The 24,601-nt window shown below is 40.5% G+C and overlaps 1 protein-coding gene across 2 annotated transcripts in view; it reads right to left on the reverse strand.

Annotated features, from left to right (window-relative positions):
* Positions 1 to 23,448, reverse strand: part of NFX1 (nuclear transcription factor, X-box binding 1) — a gene marked incomplete at both ends in the record, with an annotated part of 56,436 nt that extends 32,988 nt beyond the window's left edge. For both annotated transcript variants that reach the window (XM_084236381.1, XM_084236382.1), the window contains 9 exons: positions 1,904 to 2,121; positions 2,205 to 2,304; positions 6,634 to 6,773; positions 7,631 to 7,702; positions 11,135 to 11,240; positions 14,753 to 14,830; positions 16,142 to 16,300; positions 19,038 to 20,039; positions 23,424 to 23,448. In XM_084236381.1, coding sequence (XP_084092507.1) covers positions 1,904 to 2,121; positions 2,205 to 2,304; positions 6,634 to 6,773; positions 7,631 to 7,702; positions 11,135 to 11,240; positions 14,753 to 14,830; positions 16,142 to 16,300; positions 19,038 to 20,039; positions 23,424 to 23,448 — 1,900 coding nt within the window. The remainder of the gene's footprint in view (positions 1 to 1,903; positions 2,122 to 2,204; positions 2,305 to 6,633; positions 6,774 to 7,630; positions 7,703 to 11,134; positions 11,241 to 14,752; positions 14,831 to 16,141; positions 16,301 to 19,037; positions 20,040 to 23,423) is intronic.
* Positions 23,449 to 24,601: the final 1,153 nt, after the last annotated feature.

Genomic DNA, 24,601 nt, shown 5'->3' on the forward strand with positions numbered 1-24,601 from the left:
AAGTGTCTTTGGGTACACTCATCCAGAGTAGAGCTTTTGAGCTGGAGTGGGGGAGGAAGGGATTTTAAGTAGTGCTTTTTAATAGTTTTCTTCAGCTTTACTTGTTTTCCTGGGTAGTGAGTTCCACAAATAACCTCACACTACCATCCTGAGAGTAGGACTCCACCTGCTCCCTTACACTACAGTTATATATCTAGATGGAAATTTCCTACTGGGTGAGATACTGAAAGATCTAAACAAACTTTCTATAGATAAGCCAGTCTGAATAAACTTAAGAGTTTATTCATTACCACTAGCCATAGGCTTTGTCTCTGAGTTTCTCAATTCAACTCAGCCTAGTTCCTTAGAATTTTTCCATGATTAAAATTCTGCTTTAGTATGGTGGTTTACCCCCAGCCCCTTTACCAGCTCTTGTCTCACCCCCAGGTCTGTTCATACTGACTTACTGTGCTTCTCTTGCGCAAGTCCTCCCACATTACCCATTTACATTTCCTCTTTCCCTCATAGCCAGCAAGATCTCATAGCCTCAGGGTAGGATTTCTGGTGATTATATATGAAATTCTTACAAAAATGACCCATTGGCTTTCTGAAAAGGGAAGACATTATCATCCTTGATTTGCTCTCCATTTCACAGGGCTTATTTAAAGATACATTTTCACATTAGCCTCACAGAATCAACAGATAACTGATTTTCCTGATGCAGTTAGAACATGCATAAATATATGAGGAGAGCATTTCTCCTCTATACATAATTTTAAAGTCAGATTGAAAATAAGAATTAGGAAGGGTGCTTCTATTGCTTCCTGCTGGCACCTGGGAGAAATGTGAATTCTCTATCTTTGATAAAAATGGAAACCAAATTTAAAGATTCTAGCTTTTCCTGAATCAGTTGTAAGAACACCTCTCTTTATCACACATTGCCCACTTTCATTTTTCTAAACAGAGCCTTTGAACACCCACTCAAAAGAGAAATTTCAAAACTGCACACACATTTTCCTAAGTACTACCTCAGAAAGTTTCAGAAACTCAGACTATTACTTTAGAGCTAATTTCAACTAACCTTTTCCAGTTTCTATAGTCAAGAAATCAGAAGCCATAAGTCAGAAGAAAAGCAGCGATGGGTATGCTAAATTAAGCACCAAGAAGAAAATAAACAACAAAAAACTTTTAACAAGTAGACAACAATTCAAACTACGCAGAGGTAAGGAAGACTGCCTGAGACCCCATAAGTAGGCCCTGAGGGCATCGCTGTTCTCAATATAAGGTAACTAAGAGTTCAGGAAAATGACGACTCTGAGTCAATAAAGGGAAAGAAATTATCTAGAGTAACCGCTATTTGAATAAAGAGGAGAAAGCAAATTTTAGAAAAACGTCCATCCAAAATGATGCTCAGAAAGTACTACTGTCAGGTAGATGGAAAACTAAGCTATTGAGAATGACATTTCTTAAGTGGTCCAAATGGCTGAAGTTTTACTAAGAATTTTAGTTCTTAAACATCTCACCCATAATTATTTTAACATGTTCCTGTTGTATGAAAATGTCTTTAAATGCTTGTTGAATGCTGGATTAGCAAAAGGATATCTGGTGCTCATATTAGTGTGGGCTACTAAGAGAAATAATAAATGCCAAGGAATAGTATCTCACCACAATTATCCTGAGTTAGGAAGAAAATGCCCAAATCAGACAGAGAAACTGAGTAAATGTGAATTTTAACAACTATACTCTAAGTAGGAAAGAAAACGTACCCACACAAATTTGACCAGAATATTTAGAAAATCCTCTACTATAAATGCAATTTAAATTTTTGCCTAAGTATTCTGCCTATTACTACTATGCCTAAGTGGTCATTATACTAAACATTTACATTCATATTTTTAAAAGTAACTTTATGCCTACTAGTTACCTAAGGAACCACAAGGCAGAGGCTTGCCGCACACTTTTCCACATGAAGGGACAGGATCCATGCATGTTTTCCGAGCACTACTTCCAAATTCTAGTAATTGGCTGAGAGGAGTTTGACCACAAGGGCAACAGCGCACCAACTGGGGGAGTCGTGGGCATGGCTGGCAGGGCTGAGGGTGGCACACTTGAGAACACATATGGTTCCCACACTTCAAGTCCCTGTTAAGAAAAACAACAGACTATTATATAATTGTTACATAAAATACAGCTTTATTCTAACTGAGATAAACATAAAGCCTTACTTGCCACATATCTTTAAACAGCCAAAGTCCCCAAATCCATCAGACTTTCCTACATCTGTTCCACATAACACGTCTCGGGAGGTACTGCCACAGTAGCACACTTGAAGACAATTTCAAAAACAAAAGATTAATAACCTGTCTAAGCTCTTAAAATACTTATAACAATCTATAAGAAAACACAAAATTTTAATGATTAGTGTTGATCAGACATATAGCTTATATAGTAGTTCTAAGACTTACCTAAGAGGTTCATCATAGGAAGAGGGGGAAGGCCTTGTTAGACTCTGTCATATCTTGAGATGCCTCTACAGCAAATCCCAAAAACAGCATTAAAGTGAAGCAGCGCTCTAAATTGAGACACTACTATCTGGTTGGTCCATAAGGTCATGGTTGAAAGCTACACATCATTAGGACTCCCTGGGGTCCTCTGGAGATATCAGACTAAGTTGGAGGCAATGGAGGCTAAGCTGGGGTAGTGGTGGATGAACTGAACACTGTATCTCCCTTACCCCCATCCTTACTTCAACCCAAGTAGCAAGGATTTAATACTTTATATACTGGGATTCACATAACATGCTTGGGGAGTCTCTGCTGCTAAAAAGAAGTCCCCTCAGCAGTGTATTTCAGTCAATCCGCCTGTTCTGCTCCCCACTCTGTCTCTGGTGAATCCTCTCACCCCTCAAGCCTGTGGCCTGTACCCCAGTTCTTGTATACATAAATAAATAAAATCCTTAATAATTTGTAGTCTATACTAAGGAATATGAAGTAATCATGCTTGAGTATTTATACTTAGTAAAAGGTTTCAAATAACATGAAACTTTTATTTGCTAAAAAGGGAATCCAGTCTAATATTTATAGTTTTTCCTGTGCAAGAAATAATGGATTCCTTTATTTCTTGAGGTCACAATAAATATGTGTTAAGTTTAAGAAGTTATGTGTCTGACATATTAATATGTAATGACGTCTGATATGGATTAATTTTCATCAACTCACAAGTCTCTTTATCTCCTTAAAAATCAATCTATGCAAACCTACTTTGCCCTACATATAAATGAAGACCAGAAGAGCAGAGACTAAATTAAGAGACCTAGTGACAGTTTCCTTCTCTCAGTATAATTTAAATATCTTACACAAAAATCAGTATCAGAATAAATACAACATTATAAAACCATATGAAATCTTAAAATCATATATTTAGTAAGAAATAAAATAGAATGCCTCTAACAAAACATTAGAAATAATGTTCATAAGAGTAAATACAATATTTAAACTATTAAATAAGATAAAATATTGTATTAAAACAAAATTATATTAAAATAATATACTGTAATGAACAAACCAAAAACTTTCTCTGAATCATGGGAAGGGGAAAGTCTAAAATTAATGAAGATTCTTGATTTTTACAGTAATATTCCATCTTCCAGTAAGTACATGTACAGCTTCACTCCATTCTAAAACTCATTCATTCAATAAAGACCTACTGAATGAATTAACATAGGTGCAGAAAATGCAATCAATATTAATGTAACTAGTCAAATCTTAGCAACTTGGTAGCTTTTTCAGGCAGGTTTTTCTTTACTAAGTTTCTGCTTAGACAGAACAGAGCTTTTTGCAGAAGTATGAGCAGATAGCTGTGAATAAAAAAAGGTCAGAAAATTGTGACAACTGAAACAAAATGGAGTCTTGCTTCAATCAGGAAATAATCTGAGAGCAATACTAAAAAGTTCTGTGCTTTGATATAAGAGACAGAAATATGAGCTGGTGACAAGAATTAGGTGAATTCACAGCTGTCTGAAGAGTACTACGAACCAGACAGACCGGAGGAAGCTCTCTGCCGACAGTTTTAACCTTTTCAGCATTTTTACCAATGAATGAAGGAATGTTTATTAAACCTCAAAATAAAGCTAAAGAGGATCCTAGGGGAGTTACAATTTGAGAAGATAAACCACACTCAAGGTCAAAACACTTCACTAGATATTTTCTGTGACCAAAAGAAAAGAGCCCTCTTGAGTTTTAAAATATCAACTACACAAAACCAAAAAGGATCAGGCTGAGATTTGAACAAATTTGTATGAAAAAAGACCTAGGTGATGTCACTAAGTAAAAAAGCCTGACATGAACGAAGAGCTAAAAATGCTCTAGATCAAAGGGACTTTTTCACACCACAGTTTCTATATCAAGACCAAATGCCAGTTTATATCTAACAACTGCTTTGTCTCAAATTGGATTTGAGGCAGTATATAAGGATGTATGAAATATAACAAAAACATAAAATAAAAGACATGAAAACAAGTGTAAGAATATATAACAAATCATAAATAGTCACCATAAAGATAGAGACTAGGTAAATTATATAGGTTTCCTAAAATAAAAGCAATAGTTTTGAGGAAAAATAACAGTCTTGTAACTAAGATCAGACAGGAATTTCTCAAGAGGATCCATAAAGAGAACATGAGTAACAGGTAACACATTCCTTACATAAAATCCTTGTACCACACACCACACAACATTTCATAGGTCTGTTTTTTTGTAAGTACAAACAAACATCAATATCATCAAACCAAAGTATAAACTCTACTGGGCAGTGGTACATTAGAGCCCAGGATCCCTGCAGGGTAGGGGCAGTCATCAAAAGAGGAATCATACATTACATGGTCCTTTGTGACTCCTTTCACTTCATATAATGTTCTGAAGTTTACCTATTTTGTAGCATATATCAATATTTTTTTCTATGGCTGAATGATAGTCTATTGTATGGCATGCCAAATTTTATCACCAGCTGATAATTTGCATTGCTTCCACATTTTTACAATGTGAATAATGCTGTTATGAACATCCATTTATAAGTCTGGTGTGGACATATATTTCCATCTGTCTTGGGTATATGCCTAGGAATGGAATTGCTGGGTCACATGGTAATTCCATGTTTATAACCTTTTAAGGAATTGCTAGACTGTTTTCTAAGTGGCTATATTATCTTTCACTGTTACTATAGCTTTAATTAATTTACATTTCCTTAGTATTAAAGGTTTTAAGCACCTTTCATGCACTGATAAGCCAGTTATAAATACTCTTTAGTGAAGTCAAGTCTTTCAGTGTTTAAATGACTTATTCTTTTTTGTTGTTGTTGTTGGTTTCTGTTGTTGGTTTTTATTCTAGATACAATCTAGAATTTATTCATTTACCTAATAGTACCTTTGATCAACAGAAATTTTAAATTTTTTTTCTTTTACGGTTAGTGTTTTGTTGTTGCTCTAAGAAATCTTTGCCTAACCCTAAGGTCATGAAAATATTTTTTTTTTTTTTAAATAGAGGCATGTTTTATTTATTTATTTGTTTGTTTGTTTGTTTGTTTGATACATGCACTGGGTACAGTCAGAAGCGCGGGAGGGTGAGAGAATTCACCAGAGCCAGAGCAGGGAGCAGAGCAGGCAGAAGGACCGAAGTACACTGCTGAGGGGAGCAGCGGGCAGCAGGAGAGGTCTGCGCGCCATGTGGGACCCTCCTCAGGTGGCCGGGGAGCAGCCGGGGATGGAACCGGCGCCTAGAGGTCGCCAGCAGCTTCGCAACCCAGCGCTCAACCACTGCGCCACCGGGGAGGCCCGAAAATATTCTCTTATAAAGTTTCATCTCGGTGCTTGATGTTTCCTGATTTTACATTTAACTTAAAGATCCATGAAGAATTAATTTTTATGTAAAGAGTGGGCCAATGATTGAGATTTTTCCCTCATACATACACTCGGTTGTTCTAGCAACCTTTGTAAAAAGATTCTCTTTCCACTGAATTAACTTTTAACTTGGCTGAAAATCAACTACTGTATTATATGTGACACCTGTTATCTGGACTCTATTCTCTTCCATTGATCTAGTAGTCTATCTTTCCACCAAAAACTGCCTGTTACCGTTTCTTTATAAGTCTTGAAATCAGATGTTTAAACTTTTTAATGTTGTTCTTTTTCAAGATTATTTTCACTTTTCTAGGTCCTTTTTCATGTATTTATTTTTAAAAATTTCCCAAGAGGAAAATGGTATGGTGGATAGATCTGGACTTTAAGCAGTAAACTTTACTTAGTATATATACATGTTGATTCTCCACAACAAACACCTGAAACTTACATAATATTATTATACTGCTACTTCAACTTATAATTTCATGTAAAAAAAAAAAATTCCCAAGGAGTTACTCTTAAACAACATTAAAAATCCACAGTCCAAATTCTATAGGACAATGACGTATATTGGTTTTAGGTAATTAAAATAACGAAGATCATCTAAGCATTAACAATCTCCAGTTTGCTCTACCCCAAATACCAGAGTCAAGGAAACCTTTGTCACTACAAGTTTCAGAGCAATCCTGTCATTGAGATAACCATAACTAAAGTTCTAGAAAAATGTGCAAGTACTGCTGGTTGGTGGATCCACCACTTACCCTGGTTCAGTATGACCCGACAAGGCTGGCACTGACCCCCATGGCACAGCTCAGCACAGTGGTGCTGACCACAATTCAAAACATTCTCACATGGGTTAGAGCAGTGGACTGAAACAGTCTGACCACAGCGAACCGTGTGCCTGTAAAGATAATGATGTAAAGACAGCATTAGTCTAACATTCAGTATCCAGTATATGTGATTTCTGAGTTTTACTGAAGCAGCCTGTAGGAAGGGAAAAGTCGGGTGCTCCCACAGTATCTTACACATGGGCTTTTTCATTTTGGGTTTCATTTTGGGTTGATGGGGAGAGGGCAAGGTAGTTATAATTACATACTCAGACTGAAAGCACAAGTGAGTCTCCTGGGACATAGCACTTTGGCATCTTACGCAGCTATAATACCTGATGTCAGTATGAGGCAATCAGTCTGGCTTTGTTCTAATAAATATTCTGATTTTGCTGACTTACTAGCTAGAAAAGGGTATTAGGCCAGTGCTTTTCAATAACTTTCTTTGGGTATCATTCCAGGTTAACAGTTTATTATAGAGTTTGAAGTCTACTCTTTACAAAGAATTTTAATCTATCCCTTATTTCCACCTCAACTACATATTTTGTTTCAGAATCTGGGGTAACTTATTCTTTCCTTCAACGACATTGAGTAAGATTCTTCTAGATGTCAGATTTTGTGCTAGGCAGAGGTCAATTATCTCAGCCTCCTGGACCTTAATAGACCTGAGTTCAATTCCTGGTTCTTTCACCCACTAAAGAGGTTAAAGAAAAAGGTCAGTTACCCTGGCATTTCATCAGAAATGAGTAATATCACTTTTAAGACTATAAAATGGGATCAGGGGCAGCACAGGAAACTACAATTTATAGAGCAGTAATAGTCATACCTACCATTAAGTTAAAGCTGCCTATTAGTATTTTGTTTTAGAAATTATCATATAAATCATCAATGTAGAAATTAAATCTTCCGTAGAGTGTAATTCCAACCTTACCTGGTCCGTCCACATTCACATGTTTTAGTCATAAAGGCAGGGCAGGGTGGGCAGGGTCCAGGATGACAGAGACTAAAAAAGAAAAGCTTCAATGAATGAATAAAACATACCCAAGTATCGAAATCTGAACAAAGCTGACCTAACTGAATTCTACTGTGAATATGACAATAAACCTACTGTGAAATGTATTTTTTTAAAGATTTATTTATTTATGTATCAAAGAGCTGGTGTATAGGCCAGAGATGTGGGGGGTGAGAGGATTCACCAGAGACAGAGTGGGGAACAGAACAGGCAGACTGACTGAAATACACTGCTGAGGGGAGCAGCGGGAGAGCCAGGAGAGGTCTGCCTCGCCATGTGGGCTGCTCCCTGGCTGGCCGGGGATTGAACTCATGCTGCAGAGGCTGTGGATTGCTTCATAGTGTGGTGCTTAGCCCCTTGTCTTTTTTTAAAAAAAATATTTATATATTTATGCATACAAGAGCTGGGGTACAGGCCAGAGATGGGAAGGTGAGAGGATTCACCAGAGACAGAGTGGGGAACAGAATAGGCAGACTGACCGAAGTACACTGCTGAGGGGGAGCAGCGGGCAAGGCAGGAGAGGTCTGCTACGCCATGTGGGTAGCTCCCTGGCTGGCTGGGGATCGAACTCATACTGCAGAGGCTGCAGGTTGCTTCATAGTGTGGTGCTTAACCCCTTGTGTCACCAGGCAGGCCCCCTGTGAAATGTTTAAATATTTGTCTAAGGTTGATTAAACAAAGATATCAACAATGTTTTTACAGCATTATCATCTTATAATACTTGACTAGGAAAGTAAAGTCCATGTCAAAATATTACTTTTACTTGAGTCTAACAGTCAAAGATCACATTTTCAAACATGGTTTTGGCTCACTGAGAGCAGAGTGCAGGGATAAAAAAAGCAGCTTTCCCTCAGGTAAAGTGGCAAGATGGCCAATGGAGTCCTTCAGAAGATCAGGACCTGAACAAAAGTAGCAGTGCTCTAATCTACTAGGTTCATGAGAATTATAGGCATTTTCTCATTAGTTAATGAGATAATAACCAGATGGAGAGCTAACAATGGAAACCATGAAAAGAACATTAACTGAGTAGAAACACCCTGGTAACATGGGAACAAAGGGAAGGACTCATGGGAAGAACTGGCTGTACTGATACGCGGCAGGACAAGACCTCTGAACAGAATGTTTTTCATAGGAGTTTTGATACGTATTTATATATGCAGATGCCTGGGAAATTACACACTGGTTTAGCAATAACACTACTTAATCAAGTAGATAACAGAATTTGGCATAAAAACCAGGCCTATGAAGTGGTCTGGCTGGATTTTTTATGTGACTCTCAAGCCAGCTTTAATAATCCCCTAATAAGTTTTAAACACTGAAAACAAACTAAGTAGAAGTGCCTAGTTTTCTAAGATGACCCAATTACAGACAGAACCCAAAAAGACAGAAATTTAAAGATTAGTGTGTCTTTAAAAATGATTATCACTTTATTATATGTTTCATATGCTATGCCTTAATTAACCCTTTCAGGTGACACTATTTCCACAACTGCACATTTCACAGCTTTAGAATGACAAATAAACTACTGGTCAGGTATGGATGACTCCAAGTTATTTCAAATATCCTTGAGGCCTGCACTCAATTCCAGTAATTTTAACCTTTAGAGAGCAGTGATTTGCAACAAAGCTACATAGTAGAATCATCTGGAAATCTTAAAACTAAAGAAGCTCAGATCTAACCCCCAGAGATTCTGACTCTGTTGCTCTGAGGTGAAGATTACACACTTGGATTTTAAAATGCTCCCTAAATGCGTGTATGTGTAGCCAGAGTTGAGAAACAACTGTTCTGGAGAATTTTATAATCTATGAGCACAATCCACAATAGTGAGACAAAGGAGCCAACTATGGCTTCTGTATCCTGGTAAGTATAAATGAGAAAAACTCAAAGCTTTTTGTTTTTGAAGGGAAGGTGCTCTCAGAGACCGGGGCACAGCACTTTCCACAGTCCTGAAAGGAGTAAAAGAATAGCCCCCAACCAAGAATAGGGTTTCCAGAACCACAAAGAAGTTTTAGGTCCTCCTATTCCTTCAGACTTGGTGTTGACTACTTGATCCGCATGTGCCAGGTTCTGTACCAAGCCTCTTAGGTGCATTAATATATGACTATAAAATATGAATTAAAAATTCACAGAACTCTAAGTGTTGTTACTTGCATCATAATTTAGCAGACGGAGGCACTAAGGCTTAGAGAAACTGATTCAAACCCAGACTTAAACCTTTATCGAGGTCAGGGTCTGTGAAAATGCGTTATTTGTGACTAATCAATTGTTTCTCTATTCCTGTGCATTTCTCATATTATTTAGAAACTGAAAGATACATTTTAAAACGTAGTATAGTACACTAAAAATGCTGCTCACAAGGACCTACGTAATTGCTTTTCTTCAGAAAGAAGTCTGTTTCTACATTCTTGTGGACCTGGATATCATTGGGAAGTAGTTTTTTTCTTAGAAACCAGTAATGTGGGGGCCTCCTCTGGTGATGCAGGCGGTTGAGCTCGGCGCTGTGAAGCTGTCCGCAGCCTCTGCAGCACCAATTCAATGCTGGCCGGCGAGGGTCCCAGATGGCGCGGCAGACCTCTCCTGTCTTGCCCGCTGCTCCCCTCAGCAGTATATTCATCAATCTGCCTGTTCTGTTCCCTGCTCTGTATCTGGTGAATCCTCTCACCCTCCCGCGCATCTGGCCTGTACCCCAGTTCTTGCGTAAATGAATAAATAAATATGAAAAAAAAAAAGAAAAAGAAAAAGAAGGAAACCAGTAATGTGGGCTCGAGGGTTTAAGATGCAACCTATGAAGCTATCTGCAGCCACTGCAGCATAAGTTCGATCCCTGGCCAGGGAGCAACCCACATGGCGCAGCAGACCTCTCCTGACTCGCCCGCTGCTCCCCTCAGCAGTGTACTTCGGTCAATCTGCCTGGTCTGTTCTCCACTCTTGTCTCTGGTGAATCTTCTCACCTCCCCCAAACTCTGGCCTGTACTCCAGTTCTTGTATGCATAAATAAATACATCTTAAAAAAAAATAGGCGCGACTTCACCGACCCCCATCTTGGGTCTGTGATGTCCACTGGGGGTGCAATAAATTTTCCATTCCTCTGGAAAATAAATAAACAAACAAACAAACAAACCAGTAATGTAATACAGTGAGAGCAGCCCAAGTTTTGGAAAGCCCAGCTCCACCAAGTCCTAGCAATGGGACCTTACACAAATGTGTTTCCTGAGCCTCATCTCTAAAATGGAGATGACAAATATATATGTATCACTGGAGTGCTGTAAAGATTTAGTGCCTGTTATGGAGTAAGTGCTCAGCAAATGATACCATGTTAGCTTCCACTTTGTCCTGTCATAAGATAACTAGATTATGTGTACTCTGAGCCACCAGCAAAGTGTGTCCACCAGGAATCCCCAGGGCTCCGGTGTTCCAACTTACAGGTTACAGGAATGTGGGCAGTCCTGGCCAGGCTGTTTCCTTCTACAGACCTCACCACAACTATGTGGAATTTCATTTCTGCTCCATTCTGGATTCATTACTTTGCCTAAAATATAACAGGTCAGCAAGTCAGTAATACAAAGTTCAAATGCATCCTCTACTCAAACAGTTCAATATAGTTAGACAACATGAAACTTCAGTTTGGTTTTCTTTTGTTCAACACTTTTTCCCACATTCTAAAATAAAAAGATGAATATAATGCTACTACTCAAAAGCTTCACTGAGTATGAGAAATTTTAAATTCTGGATTACCTGGAAAATATAAATAAAAAAGTCACTTTACCTATAAAAATACCATTTTGACTACTGGACACATTTTATTGAAGATAAAAACAAACCCACAAGGTAAGTCTTCTATCAGTGAGCCCCTGGACATGGGACCATCGGCTGCAAAGATCAAAAAGGGAATAAGGGAAGAGAGCAATGGGAGAAAAAGAGCCAATAAAAGACAGAAAGGATAAAAATCCCTTGCATAGTAGGGAGCTACCTATTCTAAAGCTATAAAGTAGGCACAAAAGGGCTACACTTTTATGGTCAACATCACCCTACAGCTCTCTAGTGAGCATTATTCTGTGAAGTCAGCACAGAGGTTAAGACTAAGACCAAGGCACAGATTCCTTGCCCTGAGGAATTCAGCCTGACTTGGGCTTTCATACCCTAAATGACAGTCTGTCCCCAGTCTAGGTCTTAGCTTTTCTTCTTTTTCTTTCAGAAATCTTATTCGTGTTGAGAGGCTCAATACACCTCAGACCAAAGATTCCCAAATCTGTAGTTCCTGCATAGACTCGAGTGCTCAGTTTCAGTCCTATATGTCCACCTGTCTGCTGGAGTTTCACCATCACCGTAAACTGCCCTACCTCTGCCAAGTTAGCATGTTTTCTCTCAGTGTTCCCTATTTCTTTCAGTAACACTATCACCATCAGTCACACAAACTCAAAAACTAGTGCTTTCACTGACTCTTTTTTTCTTTCCATATTCAACCTACACACTGGATCTTATCAATTTGCCTACTAAATGATCTCAGCTCCCCTTCTCTTCCTGCTTTTGCCTCTCTCCTGGCCAGAACCTTACCTCCAAAGTATTAGAAAAGCTTTCTGCTCCAAAACAGTGCCCTGGTTTTTCCCCTACTATTTCTCAAGAGTTCCACCTCCCTTCCCTGACTCTCAAGAATGTTAGTTAGCCGGGTACTGTATTAGGCCTGCTTTCACTCCTAACCCCTTATCCACTAAGGTCTCATCTACTAGTATCAACTGTGAGTTGATACTCTGAGTCCTGATTTCTCTTCACATAGTCTAACTGCCTGTGGGGCATCTCTCATAGGATGTTTTTCGCCTCCAACTCAGCATTTCTGAACTGAACTCGGTCCTCATCAAACTTGGTTCACTTGACTTGCCCTTTTCTGTCCCGGGTATCATGTTTCCAACAAAATCATGAAACAACGAAGCCATATTTGGGCCCATCCCTTTCCTCATTGCTTTTAATTCCTCCTTACCTTTGAAATCTTATATCACTTCCTTTAGATCCACTCTGAAGTTACTAGTCTTTACCTGGGTTACAAGTAGACCCCAAGTTACTCTGCTCACTGCCCCCACTTTTCACGAAGAATCATTCAATGCCCTCGGTGGCTTCCCACAGTCTGCCAAATGAAGTCCCAACATCTAAGTCTGGATTAAATAAGTCCTACCTTTTCAGTCATCTTCCACTTTTCCACCTTCACAGACCCTGGGCTCCATAAACGGATGACTCCTTCTTTTCCCAATAGATCCTGAGCTTTCTTGCTTTTAAACTTCTGCTTATGCCATTCTCCTAAATAAATTTTTGCTCCTACAAGATCTTACCTAGTTTTTAAAGCACATTTCAACTCTATCTTCTTCGTGAAAGGTTTTCAGTCAGAAGTCGTAACTCACCCCCAAAGACCTCTTATAATACTTAGTACTTCTAGTAGAACATCAAAGTCAAGTGATCTTAACTCTTTGACTATAAGCTCTGGAAAGTCAATAAATAGTCTTACTCCCCTGTTTCTTCACTGTGTCTTGACACATTAACAAGTTCTTGATAATAATAAATTATTGTCTCCTGGAAAAACAGAGTGGGGCAAAATCATCTAGAAAATAAGGCCATATTTTCATTCCCACATGACTTTATCGTTCTCAGATATCTTGACCACGACTCCATGTTGTTCTACCTTCTTATGGTCTCAACTCTAATTTGTCAGTGAAGCTTTAACAAGATTTTTTAATGGCATTGTGCTGCTTTCTATTTAAAAATCTTTCAAAATAAAGTTATTAAGCCTTGGTGTTAAACCTATTTGTTCAATTTTCAATGATCTTTTGCTTCCAGTTTCATGTTGCCTTATCATGAAATATTTGAGAGTATTCATTTGTTCAGTTAGTATTAATTAGTATTTATTATATATCAGATTTGGCAATAAGACAGGTGTCGAAAAAAAGAGTGGCCCAAGTGGGAGAGGGGATAAGAAAGGAAAGCTTCCTTTGGAAGAAGACATTTGGGGTCAGATCTTGAATGATGGGGTAAGAAAAAGAAAAAGAAGCAAGAACATTCTAGGATAGATGATAAGTTCACCAATAGATTGAGCCTAGACGTTATAAAGTGAATGTCTATAACCAGCTTTTGGTGAAAGCTGCTACCTAAGTAACAGGAAAGGGCAAGTTTGAGCAAATTAGTTAGAAAAATAAGGAAAGCATAAGGGGAAAAAAAGGAAAACGTAATCATTTCAAAAGGGGCTAAAGTGTCAAGGGCTACTGTACTACTTAAAAGATTAGCAATTTATACAACACCCCTGGATATGGCAAGGAAAAGGTAAATGATGACTTCTAAATACTTTTTTGGTGATATAAAGTGAATAGAAGCAAAAATACAATGGTTGAAGGCGGGAAACAGATGGCTCACAAACAAAATGTGAAAAATATACCACCATATGTTGATACTTAGCCATTAAAAAATAGGCAGGAAAGGAGGCGGGAAAAGGACATGCAGGAAGTAGGCTAGCAGCAAGAGCGAGCATCTGGATCATAGAAAGATTTTCCTAACACATAGGGGAACTGAGCTATTCAAAACAGGAAGAAGTATCCATGGAGAGGGAAGACACAAGGATAGAGTTTGTAGTGCTGGTCTACAGAAAGCCTCTTTTTATTAAAAGACCAATGACTGAATTCTTGGATTAAAATAAAGTACACTTCAACACTACTCGACTCATGCTGCTCAAATCTGGAGTATCAAAGCTGCAATAGCAAGGGGTTAAGAAGGTACCTTTGTCTATACCCTCCTCTGCCATCTGGTCAGCTCTGGTGGAAAGCTATAACCACAGAGACCAGTACTACAGCTCAGAGGTCGCATGAGCCTGGTGGGCATTTTGAGAATAGCCTGCTGAAAGCACAAAGGCCTGTCTAGCTGTGTGGGCCAGGGGCATATGATGTCTTGTAGGCTTCTGTAGCTTTGAAGTCTTACTAGTAAATTGTAAAATATGCCCACTGGGAACTGAAGTATAATGTAGTAGAAGAGAATATGCAAAGTAGAGGAATATATGCAAAAACTCACCACAGAAACAAGTGTAGGTATTAGGAACATGTGCAGAGACATTCTGACATGCAGGGCACCTCCAACCGCTCTGGCCATCTGTCAAGAAAAATGGGAGGAAACCAAAAAATTTCCTTTAAAAGCATATGTGGGGGCCTCCCTGATGGTGCAAGGGGTTAAGACGCAAACTATGAAGCTGTCCGCAGCCTCTGCAGCACGAATTCAATCCCTGGCTGGTCAGGGAGCAATCCACATGGCGCAGCTGACCTCTCCTGACTCACCTGCTGCTCCCCTCAGCAGTTTACTTTGGTTGATCTGCCTGTTCTGGTCCCCACTCTGTCTCGGGTGAATCCTCTCATCCCCCACACCTCTGGCCTGTACCCCAGCTCTTGTATGCATAAATAAATAAAAATACATCTTTAAAAATATATACTATATATCCGTTATATTTTAATTTTTGCTTTAAAGGGCAAAATGGATACCTAGGTACTTCACTGTGTCTGAAGTCTTTATAAATATTAAGCTCAAATACAGTATTTAAATAAAGATTTCAGTAAAGATTTCATTTCGTTTTGTAGTGAGAATGTTGATTATTTCTAATGTCAAGGGTAACATATGAATTTTGACTTGAAAAATTACTGGAAGAAATATTTAAGCACATGCTGGAAATCCCAGCTGTCTTAAATTAGAAGAACTGCAACTCAAAAAGTATGTTATTAGTGACATTTCACCATCCACAAATACTATTTATTTTGAGAAAAGCCCCTAAAATAATATAGAGGTTTGATAAAGGCAAAATAACTTCAACATCCTAAGTTAAACAAATGCATTCTGTAAATTGTGTACAACAAACTATACAGAAACATTTTCTCTACATTTTTAGTAAAAGTGATTGATTTTACAGTACCCTAAATATTTAAATATCATCATGTTTAGCAGGTTTATTTAAGATCTACAGCTTAATACTGGTCATCTGAAACATGTGATCAAGGCAACATTCTCTGCAAATAAAATATTCAAGAGGAATTAAATAATATATATTTTTTTTAATAGAGGCATGTTTTTATTTGTTTGTTTGTTTGTTTTGTTTATACATGCACTGGGTACAGTCAGAAGCGCAGGAGGGTGAGAGAATTCACCAGAGCCAGAGCGGGGAGCAGAGCAGGCAGAAGGATCGAAGTACACTGCTGAGAGGAGCAGCGGGCGGCAGGAGAGGTCTGCGCGCCATGTGGGACCCTCCTCAGGTGGCCGGGGAGCAGCCGGGGATCGAACTGGCGCCGCAGAGGCCGCGGGCAGCTTCGCAACCCAGCGCTCAACCGCTGCGCCACTGGGGAGGCCCTTAAATAATATTTTTAAAGCTAAGATCAATACCTGGATTTATGAAATACTCAAAAGAGAGAAACGACTAACCTGCTTGGGCTGATGGAGACCTTGCCCACTTCTTTATGCAGTTCAAATGAAACACATGGTAACAGCTCTGGCAACTCCACACTGGTGCTGTGACACGAACCAATTCACAGCACACCATGCATTCATATTTTTCTGTAGTCAGCTGTTCAATTAGAGAGCCTGTTTAAAAAAACATACACACAAGCTCAAACCTAGAAAACCATTCTTTACTGTAACCAGCCAATGATCAGCAAAGTATTTGAGAGAAGAATCCAAACATAGAGGTTTTAAGAGATGTCTGATTTTGAGTTCAGTTGGTTGGTTGGAATTTGAGGACAAGAAGAGGCAGTAATACGCTGAGATAAGGCACTTAGGAAGCAGACATTCAGGTAGGGATTCCCAAAATTGAGAAAATATTGCCAAGAAACAACTATCCAGCAACCAAACAGAGTAGCCAAATTCTTGAGCATCCACAGGCACAGTGTGCTTAAGGCCTTGCCTTCTCTGAATCTCCCAGATGCATGGATTCTGGCAAAGGAAGGGTTCATGAAATTACAGGGGTTAGCTACAAGAAACCTAAGCCTGGACAGGTTCCAACAACCTCTGGTAGTGAGATGGTGCTTGTAGTTTGCCCTGAAAGTCTTCAATGGGATGTGCTTGGTACCTACCACAAGCCCCAGGGTAGGGTTACTAGAATAAATGAGACAGTCCCTGGCTCCAAAAGATCACTGTCTAGTGAGAGAGACCAAATGTGTGGCATCATAAGGATCCTCTCAAAGAGCATTACTCAATACTTTTACCCACTTTGAGGCTTCTTCCTCAGTATGATCCCAGCAAAGTCATTTTAGGTCCCAAGTATAGCCAGATGTTCTCAAAGCTGAATATGTACATTCAGGTCCAAAAGGGTTATAGGAAATAAAACAGCTAACCTTAAGTACACCATGCCAGGTAGTGTGCTAACACACTTATCACATATTATTTAAAGCTCTTAACAAGTATAATACAGGAACCACTTCATACACAAAGAAACTGAAGCTCAGAGTGACTGAATCACCTATCCAGGATCACATAGCAAGAAATTAAAAAGTCAAAATTCAAACTCATTGCTATCTGATGCGAAAGTTCACATTTTAATCATCCCATTAATATGAGTTCTCTTAAGATTACTCTGTTCAATTTAAAGTCAAAAGAAATATGGACTACCCTGAGACTGAAAGTTCTGTGAGACAGGGACAGAACCTTGTCTGCCTTGCTCATTGTTGTATTCCCAGTGCCTGGCATATTATTGTGTTCAGAAAGTATTAAATGAAGGAATAAAAGAATCAAGGAAATTACATTTCAAAGACGACTCCATCTTTGCATCCAACTCAAAGGGAAATTCAGGATAATATGGACTGAAACATATCTGTTCACTGGATATGGCAAACAGGAAGTCATTCATGACCTTATCAGCTCTGAATTAGGTGGCCATGATGGCACAGGACTGAGAAATCCAAATAGGAAAAAGAAAACAAGAGTAGATGACTCTTGATTAAGGCTGGAATGGAAGAAAAGGCTGGGAGACCATGGAACAGGACAACTTCTTTGGGAGGTTGGAACAGACTGACATGTGAAAGACTGACAGAAATAAAGGAGATCTTAAAATGAAAGAAAAGGATGGATACAGATGACTCTGAGTTTAATATAAATGGATTTAAAAGGTGAGAAAATTGTGCCTGATGATCTCCCCTTTCTGAGAGAAGTCAAGGCCTACATAGCGGAAGGGTGCTGAGGTCAAAGGAGATGTTAGGAAGGTCTGAGTAATAGTACAAAAGGTCTGGAGTAGTCTTAGATAGAAATGACCAGGTTGAGTAAGAGGAAATGGGCAGTGCTGAAAGCCAACTGAGATCCGAGATCTATTCAAAAATTAAGGGGCCTCCACTGGTGGTGCAGCTGTTGAGCGCTGGGTTGCGAGGCTGCCCGCAGCCTCTGCTGCGCCAGTTCGATCTCCAGAGAGTACCCTCCCATCCAAAAAAAAAAAAAAAAAAATTGGAACTATTCCAAAATATATTACTGAGAACCTGCTATGTACCAGGCATTCCTTAAACACTTAGAGAATAAACAAAGCAGACAAAAATCTTCTAGTGGGGGGATGATAGATAATAAATAATGAAAATACGTAAAATCATCAAACAGTGGTAAGTGCCTCAAAGAAAAATAAACCAGGAAAGGAGGACAAGGAATGCTGGCAGCGGGGGAGCATTAAAATCTTAAACAAGGTGATTAGGAAAGTTCACCCGAGAAGGTGAATGAATTACAGCAGCACCAAATCTGCACTATTACGTGATTTCTTGGAACAGCATTCTGTTACTCAGACAGAGTTTAAAAGGTAGAATGCAGCTTTGACTCAGGGATGAGATTCTGCCAAATGGCTTGGCAGAAGGATACTTCAAATGATGTAAGATAGGTAAATCCTGAAAAAGGAATGAATAGTAGGTCGACAAAACTGATAGCAGGTGCAAGAGACTGAACAATGAAGAGGGCTGAAGTTTATATGATCAGAAAGTGGAACATCCGACTTAGATTTCAGAGATGCAGTATACTTGGCTTTCAATACTCAAAAAAAAAAAAAAAAAAAAAAATCTTGTAACTAAACAATTCTGCTACCCATCTACATTTTTTTTAAAAAAAAAAACAAAACCCTTATTAAATCCCACAATTGTATTTGCTTATGACACATAAAAAATTAAGTCAGTAGTTATCTATTGGTTGGTGGCAGGACCCAAGCAGATGATGAAACATGGAAAGAGACTTTTCACTGTGTGCCTTTTTATACTTTCTGGGTTCTAAATTGTGTGACTATATTACCAATTCAAAAATTAAAATAAAAACAAATCACACACACAAAAAACATTTGCACCCATCTAGAAAGTTATACCTGTGTGTGTTTCCACATTTTTTAGCACATGGTTCTGTTTGCCCCGGAGGAAAGGAGATGCTACTTGAGGAGCTTGTCTCCTTACAGTGCCTTTTTCTGGGTCAACCCTTCTGGAAGACTTGTTGACAACTGCCAAGTTCCCACTGTCACAGGCAGATTTTGCTGGTCTTTCGTTGAGATTATCCTTCAGAATGGGAATCATGTTGTTTCTGGGTCCCGCACTTGTATTTCGTTGGCCCTCCTGTTTTGGTGGATTCCTGCGTGGTCGTGGCCTCGCTCCTTCTACTTCCCAGGGAGGCCTTTTCTGTGGATGTTTTCTCTGCTCATTGCGCCTTGCCCCACAGCCATCTAATGGTCCCTTCCTAAAGGGTGTATCCACTGAGTCTGGGTGGATAACCCCTGAAGGTTTGGTATTTTCAGATCCAGCATCTTCGGATTTTGGAGTCAGTCTGTTCCCCCATTCACATTTGAGTTTCCCCTTGACTTTTGATCCTCTACCATAGCTGTGGACAAACTGGGTTACTCTTTTGGGCTTTGCTCCCCTGGGATCTGCACCAACAATTTCCTTGTCACTCTCAGAAGGGCTGTGCTCACTGAGGTTTGTCCCACTTTCTGACCTGGCCACACTTTCTAAGCCAGTTGTGTCTGAGGTCTGGTCAATGAGGCTTTGTGTTTTCTTGATTCTGTTATGCTGCTTTTCATTTCTCAATTTCTGACTATGTTGATTCTGAAGGCTGTGGCTCTTGAGTGTTTTATTAGAAGCAGACTGGAAAGAAGTCTGCTGACTCTTAGATTTGCTTCCTGAAGGATAATTGTGTTGATGAACAGCAGCGATGTCATCATATGGGACTTGTCTAGAAAGGTGAAAGGTGGGCGGTGAATTGTAATTTCGTCTACCAATCCTGTTAGAATCTAGTCTCCTTTGGGTCCCATGGTTTAGGCCAGAATTTTTTCTTTCCTGAGGAATGAACTCAGCAGCATCTGTATTGAATTTAAAAGAACCTAGTGCATGAAAAATAGACATGTTAGTAAAGAAATTAATCTGACACTCATTAAGTACTTAAGACGTTAATTCATGTGCAAAAGTTCCTTTCCTAAGGACTTTGTATAAACCAGCTCTTAGTGGGAAGGTGATGTGTTCAAAATGTTTACAGATGAAATGATAACCCCATGCTGGGCCTACCTGGTGGCCAAGGGGTTAAGTCTTAGGTCTATCATGTCTATGGACTGAGTCTGATCCCCAGCCAGGGAGCTAACCCAAATGGTGCAGCAGACCTCTCCTGTCTTACCTGCTGCTCCCCTCAGCAGTGTATTTCAGTAGATCTGCTTGTTCTGCTCCCCTCTCTGTCTCTGGTGAATCCTCTCACCCCTCCACATCTCTGGCCTTCACCCCAGTTCTTCTACACACACACACACACGCCCAGCAATAAATTATACCAACAGCCACTACTTAAGAGTTGCTAAGTAAAATTGCCTACCTGGGCCACTAGGTATTATTTATATATTTGTTTATTTTATCAAAACAGTTAAGATTAGTTTACAGTTTAGGAGAGATCAATCAGCAAGTTCCATGTAGTCTTTCAAAACTCTAAGGTTGCATTATGTAATATCAAGTAAACAGACTTTGGAGTCAGCCAAAATCAGTTTAAAAGCTGGCTCTCCAATTTATGGTATGAACTTAGGGATCTCACTTGATTGCCTCTAGTTTCCTATCTGTGATAAAAGATTAAATGATTTCAAAGGGTTATTGTAAAATTTAAATAATTTAAACAAGATTTCACATAGATAGGTCTTAGCATAATGAGTATGTTAGTTCCCATCTCTTCTCCCAGTAATCTATTTTGGATTTTCCATATATTACCTCTAAAATATGGCCCAGAATCCCAGAGTCCCAAAATTAAGCATAAACTCCTTCAACCCACTCATATTTTTTCCCCAAAAGATGTTTCTTGGTAGAGTCAACTTAATTCCTGAAGCCCAAAAATGAAATGATTTGCCTCAGGACAAAGAAGTGAATAAGATCACAAAGATGATAGGGTAACCTTTCACTCAATTCAGGTTTTGTCTTGAAAGTTTCCGTACAGGCAAAATCCTGGGGGCTTTATGAAATGGCAAGTGAGTAAGTCAAATCTCGAAGGTGGTAGAGAAAGTGTTCCAGAAGTATGAGGTACCTTAAAGGCGGGAGTAGGTAAATTGGACCAAGTTGGGCTGTTCTCCCCTGCTTGATGAAGCAAGATTGTACAATGGCGGAAACAAGGTCACTAAATTTGTCCAGAATAGCCTGGTAAAGGACAGAAGAGGGTGTTTCATGTCTAGCAACAAGGAGCTGAGGTAAATAGAATCTAGACAGGCCAGCATTTATTCACATACAGCATATGTTTTACTAGACATGAAGTAGTAGGCAGAGCTACCATAAAGATCATTTAAGAACACAGGGAAAGGGAAAACTTCAGAAACTGGACTTGAGATACAAAAATATGAGACACTCTTTTTTTGCATTTTTTTAAATAGGTGGGAGGTTTTAGTAAAATAAGATACCTCATCACCAAGGTGATGGCTATAGTACAAGTGGTACCCTACATCCAAGATAAGGCAGCAGCATGGCAGGAATCAACAGGGGATGGAGCAGAGTAAGGAGAAATCAAACTGTAGATTATAAAATCCAGAGACAAAATTGGCACTGAAAAATCTGCCCCGGGGCAGAAAGATACACCTTGGACTAGGTTGCTGTTCTAGGATAGGAGATGGCAAGGGAGTGAACCTGAAGTAGGGATTTGGGGTGTGGGAAAGAGATGGTGAAATAAAAACACAGAATAGGAACTACGATAGAAGCAAACTAAAGCACATGAAAGAGGGTGGGGAGGTCTTTGGACTACAGAACTTTGCCTCAGTACATGGTGTGTAGGCCAAAACTATGACTCACAACTAGCCCCACCCAATTCTGCTTCAAAAACATTGATTGGTGTAGAAATGGGCCAGAAGTGAGCCTGAGGATGTAAAGATCAATGGATCCCATTTAGAAGGATTTGGGGATGAAATGGGAGAATAAAATACCAGAATTAAAAGGTCCCACCCCCTACGATGACTTAATACCTAAATTGGGAATAGGGTACACCAATGACTGCAGTGTGTTTTCCAACTTTTTTTTTTTAAAGATGTATTTATTTATTTATCCAAGAACCGGGGTACAGTCCAGATGCGCGGGAGGGTGAGAGGACTCACCAGAGACAGAGCGGGGAACAGAACAGGCAGACTGACTGAAATACACTGCTGAGGGGAGCAGTGGGCGACACAGGCGAGGTCTGCCGCTCCATATGGGATGCTTGTTGGCCGACTGGGACCGAACCGGCGCTGCAGAGGCTACAGCGTGGCGCTCAACCGCCTGCGCCACCAGGGAGGCCCTGTTTTCCAACTTTTTTGATCAAGACTCACAGTAATAAATAATTTCACCTAATACCCATCACACAAATAACACATCTACTCTTCTTGGTGTTCCAAGTGTTAGTAGGCAGCAGAACTAAAACTCAAATCAGTGCCTGCTTCCAAACCTCATGCAGGAAATTGCTGTCCTGTTTTTCAAAGACTGTGGAATCAAATCATATGTAGGCTGTAACTACTATTTTTAAAAGAGAAATAGAAAACACAGTGTATGGCAGATAGCACGGACAGTCACAGCTTCCTGAAACTTGTGATTCCCTTTTATATGTATGTGTATGCTAAGGTCGCAATGCAAAACGTTCCCTTTTGTTCGGGGTTCAAAATTTGGAAAACACACACGTAAGGTACACCCCACACCCTTAAGGAATGGATGTTATATTAACAGCCAAATGAGGCTCTCCACACACAGAGACAACGTCGGGAGGGGTAGTGAGCTAATCACGGTACAGAGAAGAGAGTCTTCCATAGGAGTTAACTTACTCCCCAGTGACAGAGGAGGAGACAGATTCAGTCACGCCGCCCAGCTGGTGGCAGGCTGAGATTGGATCGCCCGCGTCACCACCCCAGGACGCACTAATGCACTCCAAACGCGGCGCGCAAACCCCTGTTGAGAGCCTGCCAGTCACCGTCGGAGGTAAGTGCGGCCATTGCCCTAGGAGGGCCGGGATGCTCCCTGAAGCAGGAGGGTCAAGACCCAGACCCATCGGCTCGCTGGGTGCCAGGAGAAACCCGCTCTCTGGAAACCCGGCCGCCCGGGTGAACTGCGCGGTTGCGGATGGTCGCGATCTCGAGACACACGACACGCGTGGCTTGGCCCTTCCGAGCCACTATCCCCGACCCTTAGTACGCGTCATTCTCGCGACAGGAACGGCTGGAACCTAAAACTCGTCACTGACCCAGTTTCCGCTCCCCGAGAGGGGCCCAGCCCCGCGCGGGCCTGGACAGTACCTGAGACCGGAGGAGCCTCCGCCATCCTGTGCCGCAGCGCTAAAGTGAGCCCCGCCGCCCAGCGAGGGCCGTCACCTGGTCACGTGCCTCGGACTTCCGGCGCCTCCAGAATGTTATAACAGCGCGCCGGGAGCAGTCCTCCGAGGTTGCGCGGTCTGAGTCACTTGCGCGTTCGTGACGTCAGACAGACGCGCCAGAGGATAGCCTGACGGGGGAGGAAAGCGACGAGGATAGCGGATCTGAACAGCGATTGGCGCTGTCACAAATTTCCTTTTTTGAGATTCACGATTTCCTGCTGCCGTCATGCCCTGCCACCCAACCGACTTCACTTGGTTTTCTGGAGTCACTTCAGACATCCCCTTCCTGGAGTAGTTCAGCTTGGAGTTTAAAAAATAAACCACCCAAGCCGTCAAAATTATCTGGGCGAAAATATCTCTAAAACAAACTCTAGAGGGTAATATACAATGAGCTCCTACAAATCAGTTAGAAAGCACTTTGGGCAGATGACAATAAAAGAAATACAGGTAGACACTTCAACATGAGGGAGTCCATGATAGCTCAAAGCACGGAGTTTTAGTGTGTGTTCTCTCGGGTCCTTGCTTCCAAGATGACCAAGAAAAGAATTACTTGGTCGTGCCTACAAGGGCGGGGACCACTTTCAGCCTGTTTGCTACCCCAGCTGCTGCCCTTGCGTGTAGATGCTTCCTAAGCTGTATGTACCACTACTGCGGGAGTTGTGGCATTCACGGCAAGGTAGTCAAGAATTGATCTTGGGAAGCTGAGAAGGACGGAACACCCCAATTTCAGACCTGCGGTGCTGCCTCACGAGCTGTGCCAAGATCCGTATAAATGAGCTAAGTCATTAAGTGTTGTGGGGCGAAGATCAGGATGAGGCAGGAGGCTGGGGGTTGGGGGTTGGGGCGGGTGAAAGAATTTACCAGAAACAGTGGAGAACAGAACAGGTGGATTTGTTGAAATGCATTGCTAAGAGAAGCAGCGGGTGAGATGGGAGAAGTCTGCACCCTAAAGAGGATTTAAGGCCGTCTTTTATACTCCTTGTCTTCGTGGGCTTTCTAACTTGGGGCGCCAGTTTGCACCAGTTATCTGCTGGGATGTCTGGTCTCTGGCGCTGGTCTTTGACACAGAAACATGTTCTGGCCTCTGCTTCTGCATTCCTG

Source organism: Talpa europaea (assembly GCF_964194135.1).
Source record: "Talpa europaea genome assembly, chromosome: 7".
NCBI lineage: Eukaryota > Metazoa > Chordata > Mammalia > Eulipotyphla > Talpidae > Talpa > Talpa europaea.